Consider the following 13,671-nt stretch of genomic DNA (forward strand, 5'->3'; position numbering starts at 1 on the left):
CAAATAGCTTGAAAGCACTCTCACCCTTAGCTGCAGTAAAAAGGGACAATACTAGAAGCCAAGTGTAATATTCTAGGCAGATGGGCTGTCTGTCTCCAGGGATCTATCCTACCCTGATGAAATGAAATCAAAGATTCCACAACCCCCCCACCAAGCAGAATTATTATTTCCCTTATAGTGAAACCATATGCCACACACAATGCTATTACCACATATACCAAAGAAGAAGAAACTTCCTCATCCAACCACAGCAAAAATTACTACTTGGTTAACAGAGAGCAGAATTAGACTTGGGAAACTTAATATTAATAAATCACCGGGACCAGATGGCTTGCACCCGAGGGTACTTGGGGAACTCAGTCAAGTAACTGCCAGACCAATGTAGCTCCAATATTTATAAAGGGCCATAATACATCCCTAGGAATTACAGACCAGTTAGCCTAACATCAATAGTAGGCAAGCTCTTGGAGGGGATGATAAGGGACTATATACAAGATTTTATTAATGAGAACGGTATCATTATCAGTAATCAGCATGGATTCATGGAGAATCGTTCTTGCCAAACCAATCTATTAAGAGGTGAGCTGCCATCTAGATAAAGGAAGGCCCGTAGACGTTGTATATCTGGATTTTGCAAAAGCATTTGACACAGTTCCCCATAGACGTTTACTGTACAAAATAAGGGCCGTTGGCATAGACCATAGGGTGAGTACATGGATTGAAAACTGGCTACAAGGGCGAGTTCAGAGGATGGTGATAAATGGGGAGTACTCGGAATGGTCAGGGGTGGGTAGTGGGGTCCCTCAGGGTTCTGTGCTGGGATCAATCCTATTTCATTTGTTCATAAACGACCCGGAGGATGGGGAAAACAGTTCAATCTCTGTATTTGCGGACAATACTAAGCAGTGCAATAACTTCTCCACAGGGAGTGGAAACCTTGCAAAAAGATCTGAATTAATGGGGTGGGCAACTACATGGCAAATGAGGTTCAATGTAGAAAAATGTAAAACAAATTAAAGAGGGGATCAACTACAGAGATAAAATGATAATTCTCCCGCTCTACAAGACTCTGGTCTGTCCACACCTAGAGTATGCTGTCCAGTTCTGGGCACCAGTCCTCAGGAAGGATGTACTGGAAATGGAGCGAGTACAAAGAAGGGCAACAAAGCTAATAAATGGTCTGGAGGATATTAGTTATGAGGAAAGGTTGGGAGCACTGAACTTGTTCTCTCTGGAGAAGAGACGCTTGAGAGGGGATATGATTTTAGTTTACAAATAAAATACTGGTGACCCCATAATAGGGAGAAAACTTTTTTGTAGAAGGGAGTTTAACCACTTAAGGACCAGGCCTATTTTTCAGACTCTGTCTTTTTTTGCTAGAAAATTACTTAGAACCCCCAAACATTATATATTGTTTTTTTCTAATACCCTAGAGAATAAAATGGCGGCCATTGCAATACTTTTTTTCACACCGTATTTACACTGCGGTCTTACAAGCGCACTTTTTTTTGGAAGACATTCACTTTTTAAAATAAAAATAAAAACAACAACAATAAATTAGCCCAATTTTTTTTTATATTGTGAAAGATAATGTTACGCCAAGTAAATTTATACCCAACATGTCAATCTTCAAAATTGCGCCCGCTCATGGAATGGTGTCACACTTTTACCCTAGAAAGTCTCCATAAGAGACATTTTAAAAATTCTACAGGTTGCATGTTTTGCGTTACAGAGGAGGTCTATGGCTAGAATTATTGTTCTCGCTCTACCGATTACAGCGATGCCTCATGTGTGGCTTGACTACCGTTTTCATATGTGGGTATTTTTTTTTACACTGTTGTAATAGAAAAAAGCATGTCAGGTCCTCTTAAATATGAGATCTGGGGTCAAAAAGTCCTCAAATCTCACATTCGGACTTAAATGCAAAAGAAAAAAAAAAAAAAAAAAAAAAAAAAAGAGTAATTTGAAAAAATGACATTGAAAAAAAAAATGTTCCTTTAAGAGGTATGGACGGAAGCGACGTTTTGATCGCCTCCGCAGCTACCGACGGCTCCGGTAAACAGCGGAGGGTGCGGGAGAGCAGCAGGAGGGGGGGTGGCACCTCTCCCGCCACCGATAACGGTGATTTTGTGGCAAACGCGCCACGGAGACCACCATCATCGTAAACAGGACCGCCTCCTGTAAAGAGGGATATCTCGGTTGTGGCAGCAGCTCCCTTTTCAAAGTACCAACGTATATCTACAGGAGGCGGGCCTTGAGTAGTTAATAAGATACGTGACCACTCATTAAAATTAGAAGAAAAGGAGGTTTAACCTTAAACTATGTAGAGATTGTGTAGATAAACTGTGCAGCTCTGACTAAAGTTAAAAATATGCCCTTGATGTAGGTGTAGGCAACCTCGGCCCTCCAACTGTAGTGAAACTACAAATCCCATCATTCCTCTGCCTCTAGGAGTCATACCTGCAATTGTCAGGGTCTTGCAATGTATCATGGGACTTGTAGTTTCACCAGAGCTAGAGGGCCAAGGTTGCCTACCCCTGGACTGTAGGCCATTTACATAAATCCTGAAATAACACAAAACAAACACAAAACAAACACAAAACAAACACAAAACAAACACAAACTGTATCCACCTCTGCCAAAGCAATTTAACCATTTCTTCGGCTGCTAACGGGGCTTTTAGCACCCCGCTAGGTGACGAAAAAGCACCATTAAAACTAGTGGCGCTTTACCACTAACTGCGGCCACGCTGTGAGTGTGAAAGTGGTCTTAAGGCAGGATAAAAGGTTTTTTTTTTTTTTTTTTTTGAGTAGCTTACATGTATGGAGGGGGACAGAAGCAAATATTTGAAGAGTGGGGGAGTGGTATGTAACATACTAGAAATGCACAGGGGAGTTTTGAAAAATAAAATTGCCATTTGACCCCCAATCACACTTGTGCGATTTGTCATTCGATTTGGAATTGCCGGCAATGGAACCATTAATATCAGCGCAGCTCATGTTGCAGCAAATTTTAAAATTTTTCCTGCGCCACTGTCATTGCTACTTACATAAACTTCTGTTAAATAAAATCACAAGTCACAATTAAATTGGCAGTGCACATCCCACTGTGCGGCTTTGAAATTGTGCTGAAGTAGCGAAAGTTCAAAGCTGCACCAGTGTGAACAGGGGCTAAAGGCAACGCCTCTTCTACTTTTCCCCAGGCACTGGTGACACATACAGTGGCATTTAGCTGCCCTCCTGGGAAGGCTACGTCACCAGTGTGTCACATGGCTGAAAAGGAAGAACTTCCCAAATATATAATTCGGTTCTATCCTGCAGAGACAATGGCTAAACAACAAGCTGTGGCAGATCTCAGGTGCATACGTGTGAGATCTAATGCAAACACTACAGGGGGAATTAGAAAGGGCGATCTGCGTCCAGGGTTTCGTATCTGTCTCTGCCCGCACCTATCCGCTCTGTGTGCGGCTACGTGGGAACAGCAATGTCCACTGTCCGCTGCCCATTAGTTTAAATGGGCTGAGCGTCCGCTGCTGATCGCAAGAATCCTCTGGCTGTGTGAAGGGGGTCTAATAAACGTACAATAATCCTGACAACCGTTATGCCGCGTACACACGACCGGAATTTCCAGCATAAAAAGGCCCGACGGAATCATTCCGGATATTCCGATCGTGTCCGGGCGTCATCTGACTTTTTTCTTCAAAAATTCTGAGGGACCTAGAAATAGAACGTTTCAAATCTGTCTGACGGAATCAATTTCTATCAGGAAAACCTTTCCTCTGTAAGCTAGTCTGACAGACCAAATACGACGCAAGGGCAGCTACTGGTTACTGGCTATTGAACTTCCTTTTCTAGTCCCATCGGATGTCATCACGTTCAAAGTGAACGGACTGTTGTCCGTGTGTGTGGGCAAGTCAGCTCGCTCGGAACTCCGTTGGGAAGACTGTCGGACCTTTTCTGCCGGAAAGTCCAGTCGTGTATACGCCGCTTTAGTTGCCTCGTTCACACAGCCGTACTCATGTGTACACCTCTGCGAGGGCCATGTCTGCCTGCATGGCATGTACAGGTGTTCCGATCTTCCAAGGACAGACAGTCCCATTCATGTGACTTGGGATGTACGGACACAGTTGAACTACTGTGTGGCTGCGGGCCCCCTGAATACAGACAGCATGAGTTCAGGGGACCCCCCCCCATGGATGTCCAAATAGGAGCAGCTGCTGTGTTACAATTGAAATGAATGGGATGGCCTGCACAGCAATGAAGACACCTGTGCATTCCCACGTGAGCAAATGGGCAGCTGTACACCTAAATACACCCTTGAGAATGAGGCCTTATGGCTGAGGGGCCACATACACTAGATTACCAAAAGTATTAGGACGCCTGCCTTTACATGCATATGAACTTTAATGGCATCCCAGTCTTAGACCCGTAGGGTTCAATATTGACTTGGCCCACCCTTTGCAGCTATAATTAGAGCAGAGACTGCGATCCAGGCCTTCTCGTCCAACATCAGCGCCTGACCTCACAAATGCACTTCTGGAAGAATGGTCAAACATTCCCAAACCTTGTGGGCAGCCTTCCCAGAAGAGTTGAAGCTGTTATAGCTGCAAAGGGTGGGCCAACTCAATACTGAACCCTACAGACTTATGCCGGCCATACACGGTTCGAATCTCAAAAGAATTTTCTCACGAAAATCGTGTTTAAGAATTTTCGTATGAATTTCGCACCATTAGTGGGCTGCAGAAACAGCTGATTTTCGTGCGGAAATCAAATTTGAGGAATCGGACATGTTGGAAATTTTTTGGAAAACAAACGATTTTCTAATCAATGATGGGAGAATCGTGCGAGAAATGAAAAGAAAATTTACGGAGAGAAAAAAAAAAAAAAAAAACGAATTTTCTGATTTTGAAAAGAAAATTCGTTCGAAATTCGACCATGTATGGCCTGCATAAGACGCCATTAAAGTTCATGTGTGTGTAAAGGGAGGTGTACCAATACTTTTGGTAATATAGTGTATAATGATCCAAGGGGGGCACTGGAGCCTGAGGGGGGCCACATATAATGATCTCCAGGGGGTCAGTGCCTGAGAAAACCACATATGATCCTCAGGGGGCACTGCTGTCCACATACACTCCCCAGCCACTTTATTATTAGGTACACCTTGCTAGTACCCCATTTTGCCTTCAGAACTGCCTTGACGGTAAAGCGCCATTAAAAATATTGGCGCTTTACCACTGACGCACCTCCCGCCCCAGTGTGAAAGGGGCCTTAACGAACCTGAGGGCCCTATGGCTGAAGGGTCATGTACAGTGATCTCCAGGTTAGCCCGCGTCAGAGGGACAACATATAAAGATCTTCAATGGGCCCCATGGGGAAGGGGCAAAGTAGGAGGATCCTAGAGGGGGGCCATGCCTGATGGGGGAACATGTACACTTAGGGGGCCCTGTGCCTTAAGGGCCACATATAATTATCTCAAGAAGCCCCATTCCTCATGTGCAACATATAATGTACCTGAGGGTTCCAATCAGTGACCCCAGGGGCCACAAATGATCTACAGGGGCCCCTATTCCTCATGTGCTACATATAATGTACCTGAAGGCCCCAATCAGTGACCCTAGGGGTCCTATGACTGAAGGGCCACATATAATCTCCAGGGGGCCCATTCCTCATGTGCAACATATAATGAACCTGAAAGCCCCAATCAATGGCCACAGGGCCCCTATGACTGAAGGGACACATACAATGAACTCCAGGAGCCCCTATTCCTCATGTGCTACATATAATGGAACTGAGGGCCCCACCCAGGGGCCCTATGACTGAAGGGCCACATATAATGATCTCCTGGTGGCCCTATTCCTCATGTGCTACATATAATAGACCTAAGGGCCCCACCCAGTGACCCCTATGACTGAAGGGCCACATATGATCTACAGGGGCTCCTATTCCTCATGTGCTACATATAATGGACCTGAAGGCCCCAATCAGTGACCCCAGGAGCCCTATGACTAAAGGGCCACATATAATGATCTCCAGGGGCCCCTATACCTCCTGTGTGACATATAATGGACCTGAGGGCCCCACCCAGTGACCCCTATGCCTGAAGGGCCACATATGATCTACAGGGGCCCCTATTTCTCATGTGTGACACATAATGGACCTGAGGGCCCCAGTGACCCCATGACTGAAGGGTCATGTATAACGAGCTGAGGGGAGTGTGACGTCTGTAGTACCGAGGGTCCTATATCGTGTCACAGACCCCCCCACCACACCCCAGCCCCACACAGAGGAGAAGACACACTCAATGAAACCCATTCAAAACGAGACCACCGGAGCCCCGCCCTCTCCCGGGCGCCACACCCACCTTGTAGCGGTCGAACCCGCTGAGCTGCTCGGCGGTGACGTATTCCCAGCGCGCGGCCATGGCGGAAAGCGGCGCGGACAACCGGGGATTCACACAGGACTGACAGTGACTGGGGCACCACGAGCCGACACGTGACGTCACCTCCGCTCGTAGTAAGAGGAGGTGGGAGGGGACACATCGGCCGATGCCACAGCTGGTCGTGCCGTCACATGGCCCGCCCCCTTATGCCCCGCCCATCCTCTGGCAGCCTGGGAAGGAGGAACTTGACCCAGCGTTCAACATAGACGGCACTGCGCATGCGCGGCTCTTCAACCCAAGCTCTACATAGCCAGAACTCCCCCTCTTCTTAGTGGCGCGCCCTCTGCTGGTAAACAAGCAAATGTCTAAAAATAAATACAGTATCTAAAAGTAATATAGTGCAGCACTAAAAAACCCAGTTCAATTGCCCTCTCCCCACATAGAGGTCACCAATAGGAAGGTCCAGACAGTCTGCCCACACTCACAGCCATGGGAGGAGCCAACGACTGTAAATCAGGAATCGTTCCACCCAATCATTTACGGTCATTCCACCCAAAATTGAAAAATAGAATCTCGATGACCCCTCCCAAAACTGACAGCAATAACAATGTTTCTTAATCATCCCAGAGATGTGATCACAATCTACAGACAGGAAAATCCATTGCCATTTCTGAGTTTGGATGGAATCATTAAAAATCATTTCAGCTTTGAGTGGAGCAACTGAAAATCCAGACAGATATGTTGGATATTCCCGTAGATTTTAATGTCTTACATAGGCATTGGCAACATTCGGAAAAAAACATTAGGAACACTCTTTTTGTATGTAGGCAGAGTATTTAATTAATTAGGGGTGGGGCATTCATCTGTAGGCCTGGTCTAGAAGAAACTACACTAAATACTGGGTATGGCTAAAGGGGCGTGGTTAAATAGAGTGAGATGACTTATATAGTGGAGAATGTGGTAATATATCTAGGGAAAGAGAAAGAAAGAGGGATGGAGAGAAAGAAAGAAAGAGGGATGTAGAGAAAGAAAGAGGGGTGGAGGAATAGCGAAAGAAAGGGAGAGGGATGGAGGGAGAGAAAGAAAGAGAGAGAGGGGGATGGAGGGAGAGAAAGAAGGAGAGAGAGAGGGATGGAGGGAGAGAAAGAAAGCAAAAGGAATGGAGGGAGAGAGAAATAAATAAAGAAAGATGGATGGAGGAATAGCGAAAGAAAGAGAGAAAGAGGGATGGAGCGAGAGAGAAATAAATAGAGAGAGAGAAAGAAAGAAAGAGAAAGAAAGTGAGAGAGAAATACAAATAAAAAAAGAGAGAGAAAGAAAAATTAAAAAAGAGAGAAAGAATGCGCAATGGAGGGAGAAAGAAATAAAGAGGGATGGAAGAAGAGACAAATAAAGATAGATGGGTGGAGAGAGAGAGAAAAAGAGAAATAGAAAAGGGATGGAAGGAGCAAGAAAGAAAGAGAGAGAGAGAAATAAAGAAAGAGGGAGGGAGATAGAAAGAAAGAGAAATGGAGGGAGAGAGAGGGGGGAAGAAAAATAGAAAGAGATAATGAGGGATGGAGGGAGTGAGAAAGAAAGAGAGAAGAAAGAAAAAAGAGGGATGGAGGGAGAGAGAAAGAAATAAAGAAAGAAAGAGAAATAGAGAAAAAGAAAGAGGGATGGAGGGAGAATGAAAGAAATGGAGAGAGAAAGAAAGAAAGAGAAATGGAAGGGGAGAGAGGGAGAGAGAAAGAGGGGGAGGGAAGGAAGGAAAAAGAAAGAAAGGGGGATGGAGGGAGAGAGAAAGACAGAAAGATGGGTGGAAGGAAGAGAGAAAGAAAGAACAAAAGAAATAAAGAGGAATGGAGGTAGGAAGAGAGAAAGAGAAGAAAGAAAGAAAGTAAAAAGAGGGATAAAGGGAGTGAGAAAGTAAAGGAGGGGAAGAGAAAGAAAGGGATAGAGAAAGAAACAAAGAGAGGTGAAGGGAGAGAGAATGAAAGAGGGATTGAAGAAGAGGGAGAGAAAGAAAGGAGGAGAGAATGAGTGATGGAGGGAGAGAGCGAGAGAAAGATTGATTTGTAGTACAATTCCAACCTCTCAGAAAACAGTCACAGATCACAGAGGATGAATATTTATTATATCTAAGCATATTTCACTACTCCATGGTAGCCAGTATTGTGTTCTCCATGAAAAAAAACAAAATACTATTAAGTTACCAAAACAGTTTCCTCCCCTCATGCTTTTTTTCGCCTGTCTCCTGCTACTTCCTCAGCCAATAGCTGCCCTTTGTTGTTGCATCACCCATAATCTCCCAACTTCCAGCTTACTATGTAGGCGGGCTGGAATGACACCTTGACCTGACATAGGACAGTACAATAAAGTGCCGTAGTGCACGTTTACTGCCGTATATTGAAGTGCGTTAGTGCACTTTTACTGCTGTAGGTTGAAGTGCATCAGGGTACTTTTATGGCAGTATATTGAAGTGTATTAGTACATGTTTACTGCATCTACTGAAGTGCATCAGGGTATTTTCACAGCAATATATTGAAGAGCATTAGTGCACTTTTACAGCAGTATATTGAAGTGTGTTAGTGCACTCCAGCATATTGAAGTGTGTTAGTGCACTTTTACTGCAGTATATTGAAGTGCATTAGTGCAGGTTTACTGTACCATATTGAAACGTGTTAGTGCACTTTTACTGCAGTATATTGAAGCGTGTTAGTACACGTTTACTGCAGTACATTGAAGTGTGTTAGTGCACTTTTACTGCAGTATGTTGAAGTGCGTTAGTGCACGTTTACTGCAATATACTGAAGTGCGTTAGGGCATGTTTACTGCAATATACTGAAGTGTGTTAGTGCGCGTTTACTGCAGTATGTTGAAGTACATTAGTGCACTTTTATGACAGTATATTGAAGTGTTTTAGTGCACTTTTACAGCAGTATATTGAAGTGCGTCAGTGCACGTTTACTGCAGCATGTTGAAGTGCGCCAGGGTACTTTTACGGCATATTATACTGCCATAAAATTGCACTAATGGGTGGCACACACACATAAAAATTGACTCACAGTGACATTGACAGCTGTGTGCAACAGCACAGATGATGATGACACCTCACCAACACATCCCCTCCTGAGTCACAGTGACGGTCTCTCTCCATGCCAGGTGGTCCCTTCAGTCCACTCCAGTCCAAAGAGCACTGACAGTCCAGCTCCCGAATTGCCTTGCTCCATCCTGCAGGATTGCACACAAGGCTTCAGCCTCTCCGCTTGGCTCCTTTGCACCATGGCATCACACAGCATGCTCAGGTACCGCCTCCACCAGACCCGTCCCCGCCAAACGTCACAGCCATTTTTTTTTTACTGCCAAACTTTTCCTGTCACTGCCATTTACTGGCAGGAGAAAAGTGCCCATTTTTTTACTAGCTGCCAGTAAAAAAACTGACATTTGGCAACACTGAAATGCACTCATATTTAAAGTGGTTGTAAACTCTTACATACACCCAGTAAAGTGACTATCGTCAGCTGATACACAGAGATGAAACAAACCCTCACATATAAGTTGTTCCTGTTCATCTGTAGCCCTATCTCATCTAAATCCTCCTAAAGCACACATTTTACACAGCGTTTCTGAGTTTTCGAAGGCGGGATCAGGGATCTGAGGTCACACACTACACAGCACAGTGCTGGGTGTAATCTGTGACCTGAGTGGAAGGAATGAACACACCCCTCTACACAGTCTCATAGGAAGACATGCACAGCTGAGGCTATCAGTCACCCTCTGGGGGAGTGGAAATTCTGCATTGTCGGTATATTTTTAGAGGTAACTCATGCAGATAACAGTGAGAGGAGAGAGCAGTGAGGAGCCACACTAGGTGCTTTGGTTTGAGGCTAGTACACATTAGAGAGGGGTATGTTTTGTTAATTTTTAAATTCAGAGGTTTATAACCACTTTAAAGAGGAAGTAAACCCTGATGAGTTTACTTCCTCTTACATTCCCTGCAAAGGTAAAGCATAATGGGCTACTATGCATCGCATAGTAGTCCATTATGTGTCACTTACCTGACATAGGAGCCAGCGAAGTCACGCTGTCCCCTGTAGTCCCACGCATGCGCACGGGAGCCGCCACTCACAGCATATCGCCGTTAACTGTGGCGCGCTCAGTGCGCCTGCGCGCCACTGTCTATGGCGCATGCGCCGTAGACAGCGGTGCCTGTCTTTCGGCAAATATCTCCTAAACCGTATAGGTTTAGGAGATATTTCTTAGACCTACAGGTAAGCCTTAATCTAGGCTTACCTGTAGCTCAAAGTGTGTTGTAAGGGTTTACAACCACTTTAAGTGCTGTAGTACATAATTTTTTTTTCTAAAGGGGGGGGGGGGGAGTCATAGTTTGAATTTAAGATCATGACTCAATCAATCTCAATTAGTGAGTTTAAATACACTGCAGGCTCTCACCGTCCAGCCTTGTCTTCTACTTCTCCTTCTCCTCTCTCCTCACAATTGTCCTTCACTCCACCTTCCGTCACGCCAAGCTCACGTTTTTCTTCAAAAAGGCAGGCTTCCGTGGGCCTAATGTTCGAGCGTAAAAAAATGATGACGCCGGATAACCCTCTTGCCCAACGGTTGACGGCTGGCTTGTCAGAAATCATAGCCCGCCAACTACTGCCATATAAACTGGTGGACTCGGAGGCCTTTTGCAAATTTGTGGCCATTGGAACACCACAATGGAAGGTCCCAGGAAGGAAGTATTTCTCAGAGAAGGGCATCCCAGAGCTATATGGCCATGTTCAGCGGCAAGCAAGTGAATGTATCTCTGGCACACAGTGTCGGTGCCAAGATACATCTGACCACAGACACGTGGTCTAGCAAACACGGGCAGGGAAGGTATATCACTTTTACTGCCCACTGGGTGAACCTTCTGACGGCCGTCAAGCATGTAACCCGTGGCACCCGTGTAGATTTGGTTTTACCGCCATGGATTGCATGCAGGCCTGACTCTTCTCCTCCTCCTCCTCCTACTCCATCCTCCTCCCTCTCCTCCTCAGCTGACTCCTCCTTTTCCGCTGCTAGCGTCTCTTCCGCTGCGCCACCCAAGCTCCCCAGAACCTATTCCACATGCCAGGTGAGACGTTGCCATGCCGTGCTGCGTCTGTTGTGCCTGGAAGCCAAGAGCCACACTGGCCCAGCACTCCTTTCAGCTTTGCGTTCACAGGCAGATCAGTGGCTAACACCGCTCAATTTGACAGTTGGTAAAGTGGTGTGTGACAACGGTGCCAATCTGCTTAGCGCATTGAAACAGGGCAAAATCACGCACGTGCCATGCATGGCACACGTCTTAAACTTGGTCGTGCAGCGATTCGTTGTCAAATACCCTGGGGTCCAGGAAATCTTGCGGCAGGCAAGGAAAATCTCGGCCCATTTCAGAAGATCTTACACGGCCATAGCTCGCCTTGCTGACATTCAGTGGCGACACAATCTGCCGGTCAGACGTCTTATTTGCGATTGCCCGACGTGATGGAACTCAACCTTCTATATGCTTGATAGGCTGCTCCAGCAGAAACGTGCAGTTAACGTCTACCTGTATGAACTCTGCGGCAGAACCGGTTCTGGGGAGCTGGGTTTTTTTTCACCGCGCCAGTGGCTGCTCATGCGCGACACATGCAGACTTCTGCGGCCATTTGAGGAAATCACCAAACTGGTCAGTCGCAGCCATGGCGCCATCAGTGACATGGTACCTTATGCCTTCTTTATGGAGCGTGCATTGCGTCGTGTCATTGATCAAGCTGTGGAGGAGCAGGAGCGGGAAGATGAGGAAGTCGCAATGCTGGATGAATTCCCAGGGGGGGCTACTCTATCTGAGACAAGTCAACAACAGGAGTCTGAAAAGGAGTCAGAGGAGGATGGTGCCGGGGCGGATGAGGAGGAGCAAGAAGAGCATGCTTTAAACCTTTCTGGGATCCCTGTTGTGCGTGGATGGGAAGAGGAGAATGAAGAGGACGACATTATCCTGGATGATGAGCAGGAGCCAGGCCACCACACCGCTTCCACTTTAGTGCAAATGGGGGCCTTCATGCTCCAGTGTTTTAATAGGGACCCCCGTATAAAAAGCATAAGGGTCAAGGACCAGTACTGGGTGGCAACGTACTTAGACCCCCGGTACAAACACAAAATGGCGGAAATGTTACCGCCGTCGCAGAGGGCTGTCAGAATGCAGCCCTTCCAGGCCTTGCTTAGAGAAATGCTGCATTCTGCTTTTGCGTGCGCTGGCAGAGGAGAAATTCCCACTCCCAGAGAAGGAGTTGCGGGTACCAATCCAACAGCGCCTGCAAGAAGAGGCCGGTTTGAAGATGTGTTGGTGACTTCAGATATGAGGTCATTCTTTCAGCCGACCCATCGACAGGTGTCATCCGGATCCAGCATCAGGGAACACCTAGACCGTCAGGTGTCCGACTACATCGGGTTAACGGCCGATGTGGACGCTCTGAGGAGTGATGAACCCCTGGACTACTGGGTGGGCAGGCTTGACCTCTGGCCAGTGCTTGCCCAATTTACAATGGAACTGTTGAATTGCCCCTCATCCAGTGTCCTGTCCGAAAGGACGTTCAGCGCAGCAGAGGGGATCGTGACCGATAAGGGTACTCGCCTAGCTCACGACAGTGTTAACTACCTCACATTTCTAAAAATGAATGAGGCATGGATCTCGGAGGAATTCAACACATGTGACCAGTAGACCCTGTATATGTCTATAAACAATTTTTTTAATCGAGCACACAGACCTTCTTTCTTCATTTGGCTCACTTCCTTGTCCAAAAAAAGCACACCGTACTATATGCCCGTACCCTCCTCTTTGAAGAGGTTGAGCGGTGTCATATTTCTACTGGGGCTGCTTATTATGAGGGGCTCCCACCATCCCTGTGCTGTGCTGACATCCTCCTGGGGCTGTACCTCTGCTGTGCATATTATGAGGGGCTCCCACCATCCCTGTGCTGTGCTGACATTCTCCTGGGGCTGTACCTCTGCTGTGCATATTATGAGGGGCTCCCACCATCCCTGTGCTGTGCTGACTTCCTCCTGGGGCTGTACCTCTGCTGTGCATATTTTGAGGTGCTCCCACCATCCCTGTGCTATGCTCATTATGAGGGGCTCCCACCATCCCTGTGCTGTGCTGACTTCCTCCTGGGGCTGCACCTCTGCTGTGCATATTTTGAGGTGCTCCCACCATCCCTGTGCTATGCTCATTATGAGGGGCTCCCACCATCCCTGTGCTGTGCTGACTTCCTCCTGGGGCTGTACCTCTGCTGTGCATATTTTGAG

General features: G+C 46.6%; 1 protein-coding gene across 2 annotated transcripts in view; it reads right to left on the reverse strand.

Annotated features, from left to right (window-relative positions):
• The window catches only part of SELENOI (selenoprotein I), a 65,757-nt gene extending 59,235 nt beyond the window's left edge, over positions 1-6,522 (reverse strand). The window contains exon 1 of one of the 2 annotated variants that reach the window (XM_077489004.1): positions 6,361-6,520. In XM_077489004.1, the coding sequence (XP_077345130.1) occupies positions 6,361-6,420 (60 nt within the window). In that variant the 5' untranslated portion in view covers positions 6,421-6,520. Of the gene's footprint in view, positions 1-6,360 lie in introns of both variants that reach the window. The other variant, XM_077489005.1, reaches the window with a different exon arrangement.
• Between the last annotated feature and the right edge of the window lie 7,149 nt (positions 6,523-13,671).

Source organism: Lithobates pipiens, unplaced genomic scaffold, assembly GCF_037356315.1.
Source record: "Lithobates pipiens isolate NorthernLeopardFrog02 unplaced genomic scaffold, aLitPip1_a1.2 Scaffold_18, whole genome shotgun sequence".
Classification (NCBI taxonomy): domain Eukaryota; kingdom Metazoa; phylum Chordata; class Amphibia; order Anura; family Ranidae; genus Lithobates; species Lithobates pipiens.